The sequence below is a fragment of the Euleptes europaea genome, chromosome 2 (assembly GCF_029931775.1).
Source record: "Euleptes europaea isolate rEulEur1 chromosome 2, rEulEur1.hap1, whole genome shotgun sequence".
NCBI classification, from domain to species: domain Eukaryota; kingdom Metazoa; phylum Chordata; class Lepidosauria; order Squamata; family Sphaerodactylidae; genus Euleptes; species Euleptes europaea.
Window position 1 is genome coordinate 48695575 of NC_079313.1, and position 22819 is coordinate 48718393.

At 42.5% G+C, this 22819-nt stretch overlaps 1 protein-coding gene across 1 annotated transcript; it reads right to left on the reverse strand.

Annotated features, from left to right (window-relative positions):
• Positions 1 to 352: 352 nt before the first annotated feature.
• Positions 353 to 22534, reverse strand: CDC7 (cell division cycle 7). The gene is made up of 11 exons (XM_056844928.1): positions 22443 to 22534; positions 14579 to 14662; positions 14173 to 14308; positions 13297 to 13390; positions 13068 to 13210; positions 11824 to 12070; positions 10425 to 10520; positions 8526 to 8698; positions 7187 to 7269; positions 1936 to 2085; positions 353 to 752 (listed from the first exon to the last, which is right to left on the reverse strand). The coding sequence occupies exons 1-11, from the start codon at positions 22522 to 22524 to the stop codon at positions 358 to 360; spliced, it is 1683 nt and encodes a 560-aa protein (XP_056700906.1). The 5' UTR covers positions 22525 to 22534; the 3' UTR covers positions 353 to 357.
• Between the last annotated feature and the right edge of the window lie 285 nt (positions 22535 to 22819).

Here is a 22819-nt window from a genome sequence, read left to right on the forward strand (position 1 = left end):
CTCTGGGGTGCAAAGAAGTGAAGTCATCTAAAACTACAGAAAACAGGCCTGTGAATTCTATCTACCAGACTACAGAAAACATGCCTGTGGTGCAACAGAATCAGAAACAATTAAGTACATCACCCTGAAAAAAATCTGACTTAACAATTAACAGTCTGTTGTCAGTTGTCCACCAGAAGTCTGTTTAATAGTTGATCAGCTTTATAGTTACAGCAAGATGCATGCTGTTATGAAGCCATATAAATGGAAAAAAAGATCCTTGTTGGGACTTTGATTTCATTTAAAGATCTGTGATGGTAAATACTCCCAGTGTTGTCTATGCAGTAAGTGAAGGGAAATTATGAGTTGAGTGTCTTGTCATGGCTTCATATTTTTGAAAAGAGGATGGAGCAAGGCATCCTTTGCAGTCATTCTTGTTGCAGGATTTAGGTCTAGCAGCTTATCAAGAAGATTATAGGCCTCATCAGGGACCTTGTCCCATCCTTTCAGATCAGCTGCTGTTTCTGAAGTCCTAACATTCATGCCATCACCGTCATGACAATTTTTCTTCTGATACTGGATGTATTTTTGGGGTGTCTGAGACACAAACTCTGAATTATTGCTTATTTCAGGTGGTAACACATGTTCCTGAGAAGGGTTGATCTGTACATCACCTGTTGAAACATCAGAGCTAATACTTTTTCCTCTCAGCCTTTCACACAACTTTCTTAAATCCTGTGCTGGGATTTCTTTGCTGCACAATATTGATTTACCTGTGTGAAAAGCACAATGGGTATAATGTTTGTTACTCAGCATGCCACTGCAGTTTTCAAAATACACCATTCTAATACTAACACAGAGACTAATACTATATACACATACTTTAAAGTTATGTAGAGCTACACAGATGCCAACTAATGTAGCTTAACTGTCACTTCTAACCTTTCATAGGAATGTAGCATTTTTCTTCTGTGAGTTTACTCCGCCCTGTGCTGAAACATTTTTTATATAGAGGTTTGATGGCCAGGATCTGTTTCTGACATATTACTGTTTCTCAATGAAACATAAAACAGCTAGCTACAGTGGGGCAAGTCCAGATTAAACAAGCTGAGGCCCAACACAGCAAAAGTTCATATTGGAACAGATGGCTGGAGTCCTAGCTTCTCCATGCTGAGGGCATTATTCAAGGCATGCCTACCTATACTGAGACACAATAAATGGTAAAGAAAGGCAATTCACTGTGTAATATGAAGTTCCGGGAACACCATCCGCTTTAAAACACACTAAACAGATGAATTTACCCATCTGCTTTTATTTCCACTCATACATCTGTAAATACCAAACTGATTTTCTGTTTGCTTGCTCTCTAATGTTCACATATGGTTATTCGAGTACTTTTGTTATGAATAAGTTTCTAAAACACTAAGAATGGCTGATACCTGATAAACACACATTATGATGCATGAAGGTGTTCTTTGAGTGAGATGATAACAGTGCAGTTACTGGCCATGATTGACTGTGCATAAATATATCATAATTCTTGAACTTAATTTATAATATTTTTCATTAGCTGAGCTGCTACAATTTCTTTGAAGAAAAAATAAAATGCACAAATCCAACATGTTCTGAGCCTGGCTCCCACCAGATTTCTGCTTCATCTCTTCCCATTTCCCTGTTCCCCACAGCAACTGTCATTCCTATGAGGCTTTTGTCCCCCTCCACAAGTCTCACAATCCTCAGCATGTTTAATGTTCAAGAAGGGTTCCTCTCCTCCCTCTTTTCCCAGTGAAAATGCTGGTAGGATATAGCCTCTAGCATTTAAAATAAGGAATTCCAATGCCACGTTATATGAGGTTATATAAGTATCTGGGAAAATAGATTATCTATAGAAGACAAACTAATAACTACAAACAGACTGAGAGTACTTTTAACAATAAAAATACAAAATTTGCATACCAAATGTTTTAGCAGCCTGAATAGTTTCCTTGGAACCTCGAATAGTCATGATCTGTGCCAAAGCTGTTAAATCATCACTTGCTTTATAAAATGGATACCGGCCACTCAACAGAGAAAGGAATACAATTCCTGCAGCCCACATGTCAATTGCTACAATAAAATAAAAAAAATAAAAAACAACAACCCTTCAGCAACATATAACTGCAGTTTTTCTCCCCTGTTGAAGAGACTTAGGAGTGGTAATCACAAGTTGATTTTAAAGTATATTTGCTCACTCATTTAATTTTATATATAGTTCTAGTTCAGGAAATTGCTCTACATGAAAGGACTACTGATCTAAGCAAAGCTGCATATGTATAACTGTGACACTAACAAGGTACAGCCAGTGACAAACCTTACTGCATATGTAACCAATGGCATGTTAACTTGCAGGTCTTCCAGATCCTAGTCCAGCACATTAACCACTACAACACACTGGTTAGCATGTTCAACTGAATATTGAGGAGAGTGTGCTTGTCAAAACGTTTAAATGGTCACTTTGCAGAACTGTCCCAATTCAGAACTCCACATACCCACATCAAGATCCTTCATGTCTGCATTTCTCCCTACACTTCAATGTGATATATTGAGTCATGGGCTGGAAGCAGTCAGAGCTTGAAGCTAGAGATCTGGGATGTCACATGAAATCAAGATCAATGGGATTTCACACCCTCAGTTTGGGGCCCTAAAAATCACCAGTGCACAACCTCTCAGGGTTTGTTCATGAAGTTTGGTTGGCTACAGAATGTGGATTGGCTATTCCACCTTCCATGTAACTGGGATAGGGTTAAAAACATACTGTTCAGTCTGTTGCAGGGAAGAAGCCAGGAAGAAAGGAAAGGAAACCAGGAAGCAAGGGGATGCGAGAGAATGTGCAGCATCTATTGAAGAAGGAAAGATGCTCCAAGGGCATCTGTACAATGACTCCTGCCAGGTCCTTGCTATCCCTCAGAAAAGGTGATGCCATGTATGAATGTACACAGTGTAGGTTAGATTATTATCTTGTTAGCTTTATTTTCTTAGATGAAGTACTTGTTCTTGTAGCTCTAAACTCTCTGTACATCCAAGACTTATGCTATCGTGCAACACCAGAAGCACATGATAAGGGATTATCTTTGCAGGTGGGGGTGGCAGAGCCTCTTGGAAAGCTCAAGGAGCTCTGTTGGAGCTGTGGAAGAGAATAAAAGAATTCCACTGAGACAGGGATGGGATCCTAAGGGAAGAAACGCCACAACTTACTCCAGGCACCTCTCTATGTTTTGGCAGCTAACTATCACAGAGGAGTGACAGGGTAGGAAGAAGGGGAGCTTGACCTGAAGGGATTATGACTCTTCCCACCCCGGCCATCCCTGCAATCCTTCTTGAATGCGTCTGACCTTGGGCCCAGCAGATCGTAGATACAGTGGGGGTGATTCTAAGGCAAGCAGAGGAAAACACAAAAGACATACTCAGACCTCATAAACTCTGCTTCCTGTCTATTAGACAATACTGATCTAGGAGGCTGGAAAGTTTCTTCCCAATGTATGTGAGCTGCTTTATGGAAATCTAAGGAAGAATACCTATATGCTAGTTGTACTAATACTGTTCAGTTGACATCCAGTAATGTAAACATTGCACATTAGCTTTTAAAGTATTTTAAAAGCTATTTGTAAGCACATTAATTATGCATGAACCAACAGCCACACTGACTGGATATGATCTCTCAAAATCTTTGAAATATTAACAGTGAACACGTTAAAAATTATTAAATGGATGGATGCAAACGAGCCTTGACTACTTACCATGAGGGCTCATTCTGCTCTGAAGGGCATCTTGCAACTTGTGGGTTCTTCTTATCCCATGCCTAGGGAGGCAGGATCAAAACTTTATTTTCTGTTTTCCTGGGCGGAGATTGCCCAGATAGCCCAGTTTGCAGACTCACTGAGCTAAGACAGAGAAACAATGAAAAAATGCCCAAGAACGGGCCACAGCAAAAGACTTCAGTAAACAGTAATGAGTAAAAAACACAAGAAACAATACTTTGCGACAAAGTCACCATTCTGGAACACAAACAGAAAAGTAGTCAGAACTTTGCTCCTGAAAATAGATGGCCTTATAGTAACTCTTTGCTTTACTGATGTCCGAATGATGCTTGGTATGTTGCGTTATACTTGTCCACATCTTCTGTTCCTCTTCCATCTCTTCTCTGGGCGGGCAAGATGCCCTTCTGACCTCAGAGCAGAATGAGCCCTCACGGTAAGTAGTCAAGGCTCGTTCTCGCTCTGAAGGAAGGGCATCTTGCAACTTGTGGGATCTCCAAGAGCTAACAGACAGGGCAGGCCTTAAGAAGCATCCAAACGTGCTGCAAGACCCTACAACCAAATGCCATGTCAGCAGAGGTGAAGGTGTTAATCTTGTAGTGTCTGTTAAAGGTGGAAACAGAGGACCAGGTGGCCACACGGCAAATCTCTTCTATAGAAGCTTGCTTTTCGAATGCAACAGATGTTGCCGCACTGCGGACCAAGTGAGCCGTGATCTCCAGAGGAACCGGAATATTGCTGGCTTTCTATGCCTCTGCAATACATTGTCTGACAGCATAGCTGACGGCCGCTCGAGACATCTTCTTTCCCTTACTGGAATTAGTTAGAGAAATGAAAAGAGCATCCAAATACCTGATGTCTGCTGTTCGTTTGAGATACACCTGCAGAGTCCGTCTGAGATCTGAGTTGTGCCATTCCTTCTCCTGCGGATGTTTTGAATTAGGACAAAACAATGGTAGCTGTAACTCCTGTTTGCGATGAAAAATGGAGTTCACCTTGGGTATGAAGGTGGGGTCAGGTCTCAGCACTACCTTATCTTTGTGGAAGGTGCAAAAACCAGGCCGAGTGCAGAGGGCTCCCAGCTCGGAAATTCTGCGGGCTGAGGTGACTGCTGTCAGAAAGATGGAATTCATTCTTAAGAATTTGAGTGGAATCTCCTTCACAGATTCAAAGGGCAGTTTTGTAAGAGCCGCCAGCACCACGTTAAGTCTCCATGTGGGGAAGCGATGAATGACTGGAGGCTTGTTCTGTATCACCTTTGTTAGGATGGATATGACATGCGGGTGTCTGCCTAGCGGGAAGCTGTCCATGGATGGAAAGATGGTTGCTAACGCTGCAACTTGTCTGCGAAGAGTGGCTGCCTTTAAGTCTTGTTTCACTCCATCCTGTAAGAATTCCAATATTTTTGCGATGCCCGGGTTCAAGGGATCTATTCGTTTCCTATGGCACCATAAAACAAAAGCCTTCCAGGATGTATAAGTTACGCCTGGTAGATGGACTTCTGGAGTCAGTGATGGTATTAACGATCTCCTCAACGCAGCTGCATCTTAGAAGCCTTCCCCTTTCATTTTCCAGGCGGTCAAGCGATACCATTGAGGGTCTGGGTGGATCAGCGGACCCTGCTGAAGGAGATACTGAGATACCGGGATTGTCCAAGGTTCTTGTACAGAAATCTCCTTCAGGGTTGGAACCATGGTCTCCTTGGCCGGTAAAGGGCAAGTAGGATGACCAATTCTGCTCTCACTAGCCTATCAAAATACTCGGGAAAAGGAACAAGGTTATTCTGATTCTAGTTCCTAGGGAAGTATTCCTTAACACCCTGTTTCTTAGATTTTGGCTTAAGCTCCTCAGGGGAGTCAGGCTCTTTATTTTTAATCCAGAGCCAATAAGGTTTTAGAAAGAAGTCCCTGAAACTCCTCAGCGGCAAACAGCCTAGGCTGTTGCTCCTCTACAACCATGGGTTCCTCCTCATCAGAGGCAAACTCTCCTTCCTCTCTCTTCGCAGTCTGAATCTGCTGACGAGGAGCACTCATTGCGGTTGCTGGGCCCAGCACCAGAATATGCTGCTCTCATTGCAGCCTTAGTGGGCCACTGTTTGCCCAGTCTATCTGAGATGGCCTGTTCTTCCCCTCCCAATGGGCTCTGTGTTGAACACGAGAAGGGGAAAGGCTCCCATGAGGGACTCTGCTACCTGATTGGGAGAGGGGGGCAACATCCCTCATGGCCTGTAATGCTCGGAACTGCCTAAGGCCATATTCACAATATCTAACACCTCCGCATGGGTGATTGGGCTAACATTCTGTCCCTCTGCAAGCTGGGGAGAAATTATGTTACCACCCAGAAGCCTGTTTGTAGCTGCTGCTGCTGTTCTTTTCTTGCCTGATGAAAGGCAGGCCGCTCCAATGGCTGTTCGCCTGCTGTGCGATTTCGTGCCTTTTTCAGAGGCCCGCCTGCGCTTTCTTGGGCACACAGGGCCCACCAGCGTCCTCCTCTGTGGGACCACATATGCAGCAGTTAGAGGTCTCGTCAGAAGTCTGCCCTGCAGAAGCAACGAGGGCACAGTCATAATCCTCCTCGGAAAGGAGCTCGTCCTCAGCATTTCTCCTCCCTTTGTCGGAGCAAAGCAGGGAGGGAGCCATAGGAGGAGGGAAACAGGAAAGAGGAGGAATGGGACGAGCAATTTAGAAGGGAACAGAGACTACAGAAAGGAGGACGAAGGTAGAAGGTAAACAGCAGGAAGGGAAGAAACTGAGTTAAGATGAAAGTAATAGGTTGAGAGAAAAGTTTCCTATTAAGAATATCGGAAAGGACTTTTTGGGGGGGGTAGAAAAAACTGGTTCCTGAGGCTTTGGGGGCCGTGGCTCAGTGGTAGAGCCTCTGCTTGGCATGCAGAAGGTCCCAGGTTCGATCCCCGGCATCTCCAGCTAAAGGGACTAGGCAGGTAGGTGATGGGAAAGACCTCTGCCTGAGACCCTGGAGAGCCACTGCCAGTCTGAGTAGACAATACTGACTTCGATGGACCAAGGGTCTGATTCAGTATAAGGCAGTTTCATGTGTTCAGGTGATGGGCAAGAATTGGAGCTACTCTCCAACACTGCTCTCCCTCTTCAAGGGAGGACGGAAACTGGGCTATCTGGGCAATCTCCACCCAGGAAGACAGGAAGTAAAGTTTTGGTCCTGCCTACTTGGGCATGGGATAGGAAGAACCCACAAGTTGCAAAATGCCCTTCCCTCAGAGCGAGAAGCCAAATGCATAGGAGTCTTCTGCCTTCTCTTCCTTTTTAGAGTAGACATGCTGCTAATCCAGATACTGTATGGGTCTCAAATAAAACACATGTCCTCAATTAAAATATTTTTCTCTGGAATAAAATTAAATAGTTTTAGATAGGAAGTATCTATCTGATCTACTGTACCTGTAGTTTGAGTAGGGCACTTGGTTAATACCTCTGGTGCTCTGAATCCAGGTGTGCCTGCCCTTGGGGCAACCTGCTGACGCCTTGGGAATTAAGACACGAAACACAAATTTAGGAAGATATGAGCTTTTTTGTAGCTTGACAGCAAAATACTAAGATATGCCTTCCTATAGTAACATTAATTAACACTCTGCAAGAAAACAGAATCCCTCCCTTCTCATCCCAAGCAGGAGGATGAAATTCTCTCGAATCAGAGTCAGAAAAGGGTATTTCTACCCTCAGTAATAGACTTCTGCAACTCTAGGAGTATAGCTGCACACACGGCTTGAAGACTTACATTTCTTTAGCTGAGACAGACTTCCTCTTAGAGAATTGTATGTGCACAAGATTTGCACTATCAGCTAGGACAAGCAGTCTGTAATTGTGAGGAGCCTGCTCTTGTGGGCAAATCCCATCCAACAAATCAGCTAGAGCACAAAACACTGCAAGTATTATTTACCCTACAGTTGCACGTTGCCAGTAAAACCAACATTTCATAACTATACTTCAGATAGCCCCACCTTCTGACATTAAGGGGGTGGAAACCCAGGAGAGGGCCTTCTTGGTCATGGCACCATGGGTGCTTATGCAGACTACCTTTACCTTTATACATATACAACAGGTCTCCGGGGCGCATGCACCCAGGGACGCCAGCTAGTTTGCGCATTGCCTGGTCCTGGCCTAGGCCGCGTTTTGGGTAGGGGCGGTGGGCCTGGTGCATGCCATGGGCTGCAAGCAGTGCCACAAGCAGCAGCAGAGGTATGAGAGGGGCCCTGATGGCTGGCCTGAAGGTGGCTACCTGAACATCGTGAAGGAAAAGGAACTGTTCAAGTGCTACTACCGGAAGCTGCAATTGGTACCTCCAGGGGAATGGGGCAGCTTCATGGCAACAGTGGGAGCCACTCCCTGTCACCCTCTGCATCACCGAGCACAAAAGCCATACCAAAGAAGAATAAGCATTGCAAGGAGCTCGAGAACCAGGAAGTAGATGGTCAAATCCATATACAACAACCAGCACTTAAATGACAGGCCACGTGATGTTTTGTAGATTGTATAGAGGAATACTGACAAGATTGTATAGAGGAATACTGACAATGTAACAAACCTTCTACATAAAATTATTTATGCAAATATACAATCAGAATGTGTGCATTCTGAGAATACCACTGAAGTTGAACACCTGTTTGAAATTGTCAACACAAAATGAGAATTTGGTATGCATCTATGCAAAGGGCTTTGTCTATGTCTCTAACATTCTTTACAGCACAGAGGTTAGTTTTACTGCATCAAAACTAATTACCTTGAGAGACAAATACTGCAGACTCTGTCTTTCGCATAACAGTTGCAAGTCAAGTTAGCTGGACAAGTGCTGGCAGCTTTCTTGGCTAAGCCATTATTCACAGCAGAAGTTATCTTCTTCTTTGCCGACAGTTTTTTAGATGCAATATCAGTCACCCTGGGATGCTTTATGAGCTGCATTTTAATACAGGACATATTTAAACACAACTTTGACTCTAGTTACTCTTAAAGGAATAAAAAATGTATTATGTAGCATTTATGAAGGCAGCTTGCCAAATTCACAAAACTTGCTAGCATAAATCCCAATGGCTATTAAACATAGCAAGGTATTTCAGGAATTCCAGTTTTAAGTGGATCGAAATGAAAGTAGACATTTTACTAACTGCTGCTAATATCCAGCATATTTTAACACCAGGGAGAGGCTTGTAAACACTGGGGGGGGGGAGCAATCCCACCTCACAATGCCCCTCCTCTCCCAGTAGCACATCATTATGGGAATAGAACCGTGCCATACATTCCCCTGCCCATATTACTTGTTGGCATTGGGGTGGAGAAATGCATGTCCCGATGGCATGTCACATGCTTCTACACATGCACATTATTGAAGGAGGAATTAATCACTTCATTGGATTTCAGTTTCTGGCGGCTGCCCTAGGTCTGTAATCAAATTTAGTTCTTCCCTTTGCTGCAATGAAGTTTCCCATTGATTCCACCGGGGTTTAATTCTGACTAATTGGCTTGTGTCCTACTACTCTGCTCAGCACAGTCTGAAGGCTTCCTCCAGCATAAAGGGGCCTTTCTCGCAAGATAAGTGGCTCTTTCTGCAATGGAAGAGCCACTTGTCAGAGCCTTCAAACTTTGCTGAGCAGAATGGTAGGACTCATGCCAGTATATCTAGACCTGGGCTGAGTGGTTAGCCGGAAAAAAGAAATACTCTACCAATTGACCAAAGCTTTCCCACCTGGCTGCCTAAAAGGAATTAATTGCAGAGCAGACAAGTAGCTATTAACAAACCTGAGGAAGAAATCATTACTGCAATATTACTACCACTACACACTTCTATTTCCAGTTATGCATAATCTTTACAAAAGTTACCTGAAATCTAACTTTGTTTCTGTCTGGCTGTCAAGAAGAAGAGTTGGTTTTTATGCCCCACTTTTCTCTACCTTTAAGGAGTCTCAAAGTGGCTTACATTCACCTTCCCTTCCCCTCCCCACAACAGATACCTTGTGAGGTAAGTGAGGCTGAGAGAGTTCGGACAGAACTGTGACTAGCTCAAGGTCACCCAGTAGGTTTCATGTGCAGGAGTGGGGAAACAAACCCGGTTCACCAGATTAGAGTCTGCTGCTCCTAACCACTACACCATGCTGGATCTCAACATGCAACAAATGACTAACATCAGTCTATGTAGACAGAGGATAATAAAATTAGTAATTTTGAGCATTTATTATGAAAGGCTATTCAAGTTGTACAGTTAAATATTTTTGACAAAATTAAATACATTCAGTTCTCTATTATGTAGGGCATATCTGGCAAATCCAAGCAAAATGTTTCTTACAGAACTTTTCTCTGTTGACCAGCAATTACAAAATGAAAAAAAAAAAGTTTGACAGGTTTTTGGTATTGTCTTTAGTTAGAGCGGTGCATTACTAGAAGAGCACTTGAATCACAGAAAAGTAAAAGTTCAGACAAGGAAACAGACATACTTGAAGCACGCCAACTGGTTTTCATCCAAGCAGTCTGAAAACTAGCATCATAGGAATATGCAATAGATTCTGAGTAACTAATGTTCAGTTTACATTCCATAGCCACCTAATTAGCTTAATTTAGTCTTAAAATACAATTAACTGTAAACGTGTTACGAATATTGATGACTTAATTCATTTAAAGCAAAGTTTACCTTAACTGTTGAGCTGTCTTGAAATGTGGAACTTCGGACATTGAAATTTCTCTCACCAAAGACAGATCGCTGAATAGAATGGCACTCGGACCCCTCCTACAGTGTCAGGAAAAGCATAAGGGTTCTATCATTAATACACTGTCAACTGTAATCTGTCTTTTAAAAAGTGTTAAGTAAAATAACACAAAAATCAGCTGCATGTACACCACTTCAGCAAAGTAACTTCTTGTGAAGAGAGTAATCTAGACTAAATAATAAGCATTCTTGCATAGTGCATCGTGCCTCATTTAACAGAAAGGGGCAGGCATTTCTACTGCTATACAACATTCTCATTATAAAAGTTCACATAAACAAGAGTCCTACTCCTCAAAATTCACTGTAAGATCTCCAGCTATCCAGAAGCCATGTTTTCAAAATTGTGATAGTATTTGACAATTTAGCTAAACGAGACTGAATTATATACATACTGAATTATATACAGAGCAACATTATTTGGAAAGTATTAAATATGGAGCTAGGCTATACATCTAAAATTTTAGTTTTTTAAATTACTACTTCTTGCCCAATGCAGGAAAGAAACAATTAATTTTGGCAACAAAATAGTCGACACATGAATTATGCTTACATGGGAACACTGACAGTCTCTTAATATGGTTTACTTGTCCTTATAGACAATTAGAACTAGTAAATTGTGGGCAAACGTGCCAGCTTGGAGCCTAAGTACCCTTTCTGCTAGTGGTAGGCACTTCCAATTGTGGAAAGGGGGAGGGCGATTTTCACCAATTCACCCCTCTCATGATGTTCCTGGGGGGCCACCGGCCCACAAGGACATAATTTCAGGAGGCATAGATGACTGCAGTGGGAAGGGGGAAGACAGTAAAGTTACTGTTTATACAGTGCAGTCCTGCTTGTGGTACATAGGATCCAGGCCAAACACTTCTGGTTTCATACATGTGTTTATACTGGACTTCTTTCTCATTGTTCATTGTCTAGCTGTTCCGTACACTAAGCTTTATTCCCCTCTTACTACTTCAAGAATGGGATGGGGGGAAAATAGCTAAACACTGACACTAATATTTGAAATACTACATCTCAGTACAGAGAAGTGACTGTAACAGAAGGATCCAGATGCATGATATTTGTTACCCTGTGATAATTTATCTTATAATTTACAGTGTTTTTGCAAGGCCTCCAGATAAATGCTGTGCAGGAATAATTACTACAGAGAGAATAGTTGCAGTTTTGAGAGTTGCATGATTTTATACATAGTTTTTATTATAGAAGCACAAAGAATCTGAATCAGAGACTGAAATTCTATTCTAGGATTACAACTCCCCCTGTTGGATGAAGTAATAATTAAGCATATTAACACAGACAAATTAAGGAAGTAGTACAGAACCTTTCTTTTGTGTCCTTGTTTAATCTGTGCTTGTGGAAAGGAACAGGGCCTTTTAGGGGCAGTTTTGGAGGCTGACTGATGAGCTAGCTGTCTAGATGCTGTGGAAATGACAGAAACCTGACTTCCCAAAGTTAGGTGAGGCTTGTATGCAAAACTTCCCTGCTGGGCTTCCGACTGGGCACCTTTGAGAAGATCTATTTTTGTGTCAGGAGTTCCTTGTGCCAGACCAAAGTCAACAAGGGCATACCTAAAAGACAATTTAGGAAAGACACAACAATAAACAATTTTAAATTTATACTTCAAATGCATGTGGGTATATCAGAATCCCTGCCACAAACACCAGCAGTTTCTGATGGGGCCCCTCGTGTACTTTAGCTGCTGTCTTGAAGAAATAAAGGAAGGCTGTATGTCTGACTGTGCTGTAGCCTGCATTCCAAATACATATTTAATTTAAATAGCATCTTTTTGGCCCTCTTTGTGAAAAGGATAGTTATTTCCTCTTACTTGCTGAACCATAATCTTTGGGCGGGGGGGGGGGAGATTCCTTATATTAAAATATAATTTGCATAACATCACACATGATAAGTTTCAGATGGGATAATATAAGGGATCTTAAAGGGAATTTCTACTTCTCTCTGGACAAATGCTGAAGGAGACAAAATACTGGAGAATAGCAGGATGTGGTGAACCCTCAACACAGGCCATGGAATATTGAGCCTACAGTTCCCTGGCAACTAGAAAGGGGAATATTTCAGTTTGGTCTGATGTCTGATCATAGAGAAGTATTAATTAGGGATGAATTATATATTTGGTTGCAGGCAATGACTCAGAGCTGCAATTGCCAAAGAAATGCAAAGGTGTGCGTGGGGGAGAGTTTGCGGCAGAGAAACCAGGGTGGGGGTAGAGAAGGTTAACCTTCTACTATTTTCCTCCTGAAACCCCTTCCCTCTGGCTGTAACATGTATAGATTTGGAAAACAGTAAGGGGGAGTAGCAAGCAGAGAAACGGTTAAACACCCCCTTCCTCTGCCTGTTGAAATCACGTCTTCCCCTGCTGATTTGCAGTTGTTTAGCAGCAGTTCATAGCCCTGCATGTGCCACTAAACACTCAGGGTGGACTTAGCTTTACTGACTAGGTACATGTAGTGCTGGAGCAGGGAAAAAGCTAAGTTTACTATGTTTCCCATATGAGACACATATTCCCCATATGAGAGCATTAACACATTCAAATTGGAGCAGACTTACTCTTTCAGCTGTCTGTTATATAAGAAGTTACTGGGTTTGATATCCCGGTGAACAATACCAAAATGATGAATGCGCCTCAATGCTTTAATGAGGTTGAACATATAATCTCTTACTTCTTCAAAAGAAAGAGAGTTCAAGATGTCCTGAAAGAATTGTAAAATAAATAACTAGGCAATTAATTGTAATTGTAAGTCTTGTAATTGTTTTAAAAAATAAATTTGAAACTTACCAAAAAGGATTCATGTTCCAGATAAGGCATAACAATAACCACATGGTCATTTTTTCTAATGCAATATTTAACTCCCATGACGTTATCCTGCCCCCTAAAAGGGTGGGAGGGGGGAAACACAAACGTTAATGTCCACATACAAAGTTTCCATTGCCAACATTTGAGAGCATAACTTTTTCCCCATACTCCACTGTGTTGTGTCCAAGACAAAAGTCTTTGCATACTAACAGTGTCTCAGTTATTGACATGGACTTAGATCCTGTCCATTTATCTGATGCCAACACACTCTTCTGGTGTAAGAAGCCTTCTGCCGGCAGAAGAACCTCTTCTGCTAGCAGAGGAGCCTCTTGGGGTGACAGGACATTCCTTGCGTCAGTAGAATTGACTGGTAGGCTCTAACGCATACAAAGAGCTCAAGCAGGAAGAACTATGCAAAAATTATGCAGAATGTTTATTACCTTGACAAAGAATTAGAAAATAAATCTTAGTGTATAGTACATGCAGGCCTGCCAGTACACACTGTCAAAATACTTCACTGGAAAACATTGCCTCATGAATCATGTTTTGATATACTGTGTGTATGCGCCTAACCATGCCACTGGTACTTCATTAAAATGTTAAATAAGAATACAGCTGTACTTTTCTTCCACTAAAATAATCTGGCTGAACAATGTACATATAATAAATACCTATACTGGGATGTAAATGGGATCTTTTTTTTTTTAACACAATACATCAGAACAACTGCTAACTAGACTGCTATGTTTCCTTTCAAAAGCTGACTTTTGCATAAAATAAACTACACACACACACACACACACACATATATATATATATATATAACAAATCAAGACTTTTGCATGTTTCTAGACCTACCCAGCAATTATAAGACACTGAAGTTCAGCAGCAATTCGAAAAGGATGACTGGTAGGCACCAGGTGTTTCAAAGCTACTTTTTCTTCACGACCTCCTCGTAATTGGGCTATGGCCAAATAAACAGAGCTAAATGTACCTGTAAAAAGGTAAGTTTATTTAATACACATTTCACATTCTATAATTTAAAATATATAGCTAATTTTATATTTCTATAAAGTACTTCTGTTTCAATAGTGTCATTCTACAGTTCATGAAGTTAAGAGTCGCATACATAATCAGGAAAGCAATGTTATTTAAAGCCAGTATTATTTGATCACAAAGGCAGTCAGATGAACAGATGCCCTGTTTTCATAAAAGACAGCTTATCTATATTTGCCAAGAATATCAAAGCAACCATTACAATTACCTTCACCAATTTTTCCCTTAATTTTGAACATATTGCCAAGCTGCGGCACTGCTTGATACAGCTTTTCAGTATCCGTACTTGCCCCTGTTAAGACATTAAAAAAAAGATTTTGCTAATTCGAGGATATCACAGAGAATACTTGAAAAATACCCATGTTTTAAATAGTGAAATTTAAATATTAGCATACAAACTCCTCTAGTCATAAACAATCCACTCCAATTAAAGTTTGTAATTCTCATACCCCTAAAAGTCTATAATAATGATTACAACAGACACGTGTATTCCATTAGAACTGCTTGTCAAATAGGAACAAGCACGACTGTGGCTGCTTAAGGGGCTACCAGCACACCAGAGTTTCTCAGTTCAAAGCTTGGCTTCTAAGATTTTAAAGTTGGTGCTTTTCATATTCCTGTCACTAGATGGCACAGCAAGGATGTTACATTGCATTTTTTATTTTTATTTTTTTTGCAAAACCAAGGCAAGGTACTCAGGAGCCATAGTTACATTACAGAATTATTCTCTGTTACATGTCTAAAAATGCATTGACAAGAGCCTATTTGTTCTGAAACTTACAAAAAAGCCCTGTAACCAGATTCTATTAAGTGTTTCAATACTGTAATTTTACAAAGGACAGTTGTTGCCACCGCAATAAGATTTAAACAAGCTTATAGGTGATATAAAGAAAAACAGAGTTGCACTTACCTGTAACTGTTGTTCATCGAGTGGTCTTCTGTGCAGGCACGCATGGGACTGCGCTTGCGCAGGCCAGCCGCGGAGAACTGACTAGAAAGCTTTTAGGAGCTTCAGAACGCCTGGAGCGCTCCCCCTCCCCTCCGTCCCAGGCCGAGAGCGAGCCGGCTTCCCGCCCAACGGTCATGTGACGGAGGGAGGAGGGGCGCTCCCCCCTCAGTTCTCCCTTCGCCGCCGTGGAAGACCACCATAGCCACCAAGCAGTAGCCCACAGCGGGGAAAGGAGGGAGGGATGCGTGCCTGCACAGAAGACCACTCGATGAACAACAGTTACAGGTAAGTGCAACTCTGTTTTTCATCTTCGTGGCTTCTGTGCAGTCCCGCATGGGAGAATAGCAAGCTCACCTACCATGGAGGCGGGTGTGGGCTTGTCACCTAATTAAAAGACAACTCTCACAAACAGCTGTTTCCTCCCTGGAGACCACATCTACAGGGCAATGCCAGAGGTATGTGGATCGAAGGACCAGGTTGCCACTTTAGAGAAGCCTCAGAAATCTGTCATGGCAAGGAAAACAGCGAAAGAGACATGAGCCCTGTTGCAAAAGGCCTCCATATGGAGTGGACAGCATAGTTCAGCATTGCTATAAACACCATAGGGAAACAGTTTCCAAAGAAGCTGCTGGTTCAGCCTTCCATGCACTAGACCAATAGGTTGTTTAGGTGCTGCATGGAACCTGAAGGACATGGTCTTCAGGCACTTGATTGCATGAAGAGATTGCTCAGTTAGCGACTGAGGATTTAGAAGAAAACAGGTTCAGCAACGGGACCTTACCCAAGGTCGAACTTCAATCTAGGTAATACTACCTTAACCTGATGAAAAGTGATCACAGACCAATAATTTAAACAGGTTAAATGACAGCAACCAAAAACAGCACCTTAGTGGATAAAAGAAAAACAGGTTAGATGGTGCCATTATACAAAAGGTTTAAAGCATAATGCAAAGAATAATAAGGGCATTAGCGTAGGAAAAAAATTAGACTAGCCAAGGCCCTCAAACCATTAGCAAACTGGTGTTGCAAATACTGAATAAGAATTAATCAGGAAACAGAGGGCTGAGATGACCACCAGATGTGCTTGACGGGAATAACAGCCAGGCTAGTATCATTTAATGAGTAATGACACACCACATATAAAGGTGAAGTAAGAGGTTGCAAACCGTCTGACCCTGATCATTCAAAAAAATGAGCCCACTTGGCAGCATAAGATGACTATCTGTGTGGTATGCATAATACTGTTAACAACCTTGTGACTCTAGGTAGGTCCCGTTAGATGGTTGAGATGACCACGCCACCCACTGTAGTGAAGCGACATTGTGGCAGAGAAGGAAGGGGCTATACCCTGATCAGCTAGTCTTCTTGAGAAAGTACCCGAAATCCCCATCAAAAGTAATCTACAGATTGGGAACACAAAACATTGTGGTCAATAGGGACCTATGAGCATCACTGGTGTCCTGGGTCTGTGAAGCCAGGGAACAAAAATGCAGCATTAAAATAAATGTGACCAGTGAAACTGGAGAATCTCTCCGACGGCCTCATGGCATCCAGTGTTCTGTAGGAAGCAGGGACATATTGCATCTGCACTTGAGATAATAGGACTCTACCTGGGAAAAAACCATTCCCTTAAAAAGGGAAAGCAGGGAACATAGAGTGAGGGATTACTTGTGGGTTGATGAAACCTGTCAGCTTGGGAAATCAGAGAGTAGGCTTCTCTCACCACCTGGACGTCCAGGAAGGAAACGTTGTGCTGTTAGGTCCTTTGCCACAACCGGAAAAACCTGGGACAGCAGGACAGGGAACTCTCCCTCATGCTATAGATATTTACATTGCCATGCTATATACACTCATAGCAGTGGCTGAAAAAAGGTACAAAATGGTACTGGATTGTCCTGACTTCCAGAAGAATAATGTGATTTCATGAAGGAAAACATTCAGGTAAACACCCTTGCACAAGTGCTTGTGAGAACCTTAGTACTGGAGAGAACACAGCACAGTTCTGGATATAGGAAGACTATGTCTTCAGGTGGTATTAGCATAGTTGCCCTGTCAGACAGGATCTGCACCACTAGTCTGGGAAGGAGCAGGAACCAAAGCGATATGCAATAGAACCAACCGTAGTAGGGGACGATGAATGGAAACATATATATTTGTTTGTTTGTTTGCCTTTGGTAAGGTATGTTTTTTAATGTTCTCTTGAAAACCCTTGTTTTGTAAATTCAGGTACCAGAGGTCTAATGTTCTTAGACTGATGATCCACAATACACACAGAGGAGTATTCCCTAGTCTCAGAACCAAGTTGAACCCCATTAGTTGTTGGTCTTGTTTTTGTTTTTTAATTTTTATTTTATTTTATTTTGAAGCCTATCGGTAGATACCCTAGGATATAGACCAGTAACAATGGTGATCAAAATTATTCCTTTTAAGAACTGATCTACATTTGCACATAAATCGTGCAGCTAAAGGGACAGAAAAACCATGGGCCCTTGAGTTGTTAAGGGCTCGAAGAAAAAACTTTCAAAGTAGCAAAAAGAATGCTATCCTTTGAGTAGGGAGCAATTGGGATTACACAAATTCAACTAGCAAATCCAACGACACATAGGGCTGACAAGGTTAGAGAAAGGCAAACCTGCAGGACTGGTAAAATGAATTGTCCAATAGCCAATAATCCAATTACGGATCAACAGCACCACCTGCTGACAGGAGGAAAGCAAGTGCAACAAGCCTGTAACATACTGTAACATACAATTAAGATAATTGTCCTTAGATTCAGGACTACAACCAAAAAGGCTCCCAGGCAACTGAGGAAGGACATCTGAAAAGGGAAGTATCCTGAAATGTGGGCACCTGTGGATCCATATTAAGGAGTCTGAGGTCCAGTCGGGGTCCCTTATCAGCATTTTCCTTTATCCAAGATAAAAATACATAGATTAAAATTTGCGTGTTCCTAAATAAAGGGGTTTATTTGCATTGCAATATAGAGATCTCAGCTGCAATGAACTCAATATGGAGGGAACCCAGTGCCTTGGATGGTTAAGAGCACCATTCAGCATTTAGCACAAATCTACCCAGGAGTTATGCATTTATTATCCTGTAGTCATGCCTGTTTGTCCCTGTATGAAAAGTCCTTGGGAAGTCAAACACCCTGTGAGTTGGGGACGTCTCCCCTTATGCTGGATAAACGCAATATGTACAAGACTTATCAGTGTACATAATTTGCTTAGGCTAATTACAGCCCTAACACTGAAAAGTGTTCTTAATGGGAGATTCAGTGCTCCTGCCCAGAGTCAAAGTGGGCAGCCCCAGCAACCCCCGGATAAAAATGGGAACCTGACCCATATTAAGATAGAAGTGTCCCAGCAACTAGCAACTGGGTGAGGGATACTGTAAGAGGAATCAAGCATCCTCTTTTAGCTTTATATAGATTTCCCACCTTCTAGGGAAAAGAAGCCAAATGTATACCATATTGGTTTCGCATAACACAACTCCTTGTCAGATCCGACTTCGAATCTGAGGGAGATTATAAAATCTTCCAAGCCTATGCCATCCAGATTAAGTATTCTAAATAGAGCTGAATGACCCCATGGGTGAGACAGGCAGGAACCCAGATGGGTTACACATGAGAGGAAGCGTATTATGAGCCCTCGCTCCTTGACGCCAAGGTGACCATGTAAATTGACTTCGAGGTCGGTGGGAAGACACTTGTCACAGAGGGGGTGAGTGTCTATACACCCATGGGGATATATGTATTCCCGCAGGAGCATCCCACGGAGAGGCTCAGGGAACATAAGGGGGGGGGGACGGAACATGGCTGAGAAGCCTTCCCCACATGCTGGACAATGCTTCAGCCCAAGCTTGCTTACCCCACTAGCGACGGCGATGCCTGACGTTGAGGGAAGCGGGGGGGGGGGGAGCTGCAACGCTGAGATTCCTCCCCTTCTCCGAACAGATGCCGCAGCAACAGACAGCTGGCATGGAGGCAAACTCGAACCCGCTCATCTCGGCATCGAGGAGGAATCGGTGTATGACATCGACAAGAGCCAGGTGGCTGTTGTGTTGGTGCGTCAGAGGTGAGCCAACGTCGAGGCTTTTACACCCTGAGGAGTAGGTGTTCCCACCTCCTTGGAATTGCTCGACCTCGAGACCTCTCTCTGCACGTCATGCACCTTACCTTACCTTACCTTACCTTAGGGGACTGATCCCCTAGTGCTGTAGACTAGCAGGCTTTCCACGGAACCTGTTGACGTCGAGACATCATCCATGCATGTCATGGGGTCCAGAGCCCCTAGCCCCACAGTAAAACGGCTTTCCACGCAGCCTGTCGACTTCAAGGTCTCATCCATGCACATCGTAAGAGACGGAACACCGAGCCCCTAGTGCAACCATACAGTGGCTTTTCTCAGCCTGTCGACTTCAAGGTCTCATCCATGCACATCGTAAGGGACGGAACACCGAGCCCCTAGTGCAACCATACAGTGGCTTTTCTCAGCCTGTCAACTTCAAGGTCTCATCCATGCACATCGTAAGGGACGGAACACCGAGCCCCTAGTGCAACCATACAGTGGCTTTTCTCAGCCTGTCGACTTCAAGGTCTCATCCATGCACATCGTAAGGGACGGAACACCGAGCCCCTAGTGCAACCATACAGTGGCTTTTCTCAGAGCCTGTCGACTTCGAGGTCTCATCTATGCACTTCATAGGGGACAGAACCCCTAGTGCTGCAGCATATCCAGTCCTTATCACAGCCTTTGGGTTGAGACCTCTTTCCACACACGTCGTGGAGATAACCTAAGCATTAGTAAAGCTGGATTTCCTCATAGACATTCGAACTGGAGAAACACAGCCTGAATGACTTGTAAAAATGAAAAAGAGACAAGATTAAAACAAGTATCTGAAACAAAACCGACCATTAATTAGTGGCATACTTATTCTGCATTTGGCAGAATTGTCAAAGAAAGTGATATTGGCAAAACAGACATCAAATGCTGAAAGAAAAGAATTTCTGAGGTAGAAGAAAAGACACAAGTCTCTCAAATAGAACAAGCATTATTAATTTGTACCATACTATTGTACATTTGGCAAATTTGTTAAATAAAGCGACATCGACAAAAGAAAAGAAATCAAATCCTGAAGAGAAGACCTTTCTAAGTGAAAGAAAAGACATAAGTCTCTTATACAGAACATAATCATCGTTATTTTGTGCTATAATCCTTTCATATTTGGCACATTTGGTACATCAAACCATATTGGCAAAAAGGAAATCAAATCTGAAGAGAATTTTTTTTTTTTTGAAGTAAAAGAAAAAGCACAAATCTCTCAAACGTAACAACAGTCATTATTTTGTGCCATACTATTTCTACATTTGGCACAGTTGTTAAATAAGATTATATTGGCAAAAAAGAAATAAAATCCTGAAGAGAAATTTTCTCTGAGGTAACAGAAAAGACGCTCTGAAACAAAGCTAGTGCTCTCTCCACGGCGGCGAAGAGAGAACTGAGGGGGGAGCGCCCCTCCTCCCTCCGTCACATGACCGTTGGGCGGGAAGCCGGCTCGCTCTCGGCCTGGGACGGAGGGGAGGGGGAGCGCTCCAGGCGTTCTGAAGCTCCTAAAAGCTTTCTAGTCAGTTCTCCGCGGCTGGCCTGCGCAAGCGCAGTCCCATGCGGGACTGCACAGAAGCCACGAAGATGAACATCTGACAGTCAATCTGGGTCATAACCAGCTATTCGTTTTGAAACCCTTTCATGTTCACATCAGTACACAAATAACACGCACACAAATTTGGCAGTTGTGTATTATTGTATTTAACTAGCCCTAGTTACTAAAAGATACTTAAAAAACAAACAAACATACATGTATGGGAACCCGATGGCCTACACCCAAGCTCAGCTATTCCCATTCTGAGTTCTAGAAAGCTGTAATACATTGCTCTTTCCCACAACAAATGTTTTTATAAGCCATGGCAAGCCCGCCTCACACCAAATAAAACACATATTGCATCCCCAACCACAGAACGCTGTGCACACTTTTCTCAGCTGGATGCCTTCTAGGGCAGCTTACTCAGCTGCCTAAGGCTAGATCTACAAGGCAGTATCATCTCCAGAAGCTCTCCATTTGTGTTTCACCCTTTCTTAGCCCATTCCAAGCCATGTCCATGCATGCAGTTCACACATGAAAAACTGTAATTTAAAGTCAGAGGCCAGGATTCAAAGAACTCTAATTATTTCCATTACCCCAAGAGGGCTTTCAGTTTGTGTTTTTCTAGCAGCAGTCTCCCATGCTATATGTAGAAAAAAGGCTTTTGATATTGAAGCTAGCTTTGAAAGAATTTTGTGATATGGAGTCAGCTGTTCAAAGGGAAGGAAAGGCAAAGATTCCAATGATCTACTGCTTTAAGTTTTGTAAGTTCAAGCAGTGATTTGGATTTGAGCCATATACTCCTATAAATCAAATACTCTTATAAACCTCATCACTTTGACCTCTGCATCACTCTCACGTTACACTGTTTTGAATGAGCTTAAATATTAAAAAGTAGGATTTTTTTGAATTTAAGGGAATTAACATGTACATTTAAAATGGTCTATTACTTTAAAGTCCACCTTCCTCTACAGCAGTGGCTCCCAAACCTTTCGGGCCACCATCCCCTTGTTTCCACAAACTCAAACCCAGCGCCCCGTATCCTATCCAACTACACAGTTAAAAGGGGCCACCTCTACCACCCCCCTGCTGCCCCCTTGCCTCTTAGTGCCCCCCTAGGTAATCCCACTGCCCCCCAGGGGGTGGTACTGCCCACTTTGGGAACCACTGCTCTACAGGCTTGTCTGTACTATAGCATACAGTCATTCCTCAGCTCCAATCAAATTTATATGAATTGTGTTAAAATAATCTAATCATCATCATTGTATGCCAGATTCCTATGCTGAAGGGAACCAAGAGGACAATAAAGGGAGCACTAATGAAAAGCGCAATGAAAAGGGTATCATGATATGTTAAATTCCAGAGAAGTTGGTGTGTTGCAACTAAAACAAAGAGCCTTGCAGCATTTTAAAGACTGGTACATTTAACACTGTACACTTTTTCATGAATTATAGCCCACTTATCAGATCATGTGTTAAAATGCATACCTATCAGTTTCTTGTTGTGTTCATATTTCTTACGTGGATCTTCACAATGCAGGTGAGGGCCATCCTCATGAGCCGCTTCCATTGCAAAACTACCAAAAAGCCAGCAAAAAGACTGTGAGAATGGTGAGTGACATGATCTTTTCAGGATTGGTGGACCATGCTTTCCAGGGACAGACAGGTTCAAATAAATCTTTTCCCTTCCTCAACAGCTTCAATATAAAGAGTGACACCACAAGATGTTAAGGAAATGGTATATTCATTATTTATTTATCTATGTACACCCTGCCTTTCCTGTTGGCTTAAGGCAGCTTGCAAGTAATCAAAACATTACAATTAAAACAAAATACAATAAAAATGCCCAATACCTTCCTCCCCTT

Bases quoted from the DNA above. Each gene is read 5' to 3' on its own strand.
- CDC7 (XM_056844928.1), bottom strand. From the start codon at position 22,524: ATGGAAGCGGCTCATGAGGATGGCCCTCACCTGCATTGTGAAGATCCA. The intron at 12,071-13,067 runs GTAAGTCTGCTC...ATTGTCTTTTAG, and splicing joins TATAACAGACAGCTGAAAGA to GTATGCCCTTGTTGACTTTG. The intron at 753-1,935 runs GTATGCAAATTT...CTTTTCACACAG, and splicing joins TCAGGCTGCTAAAACATTTG to GTAAATCAATATTGTGCAGC.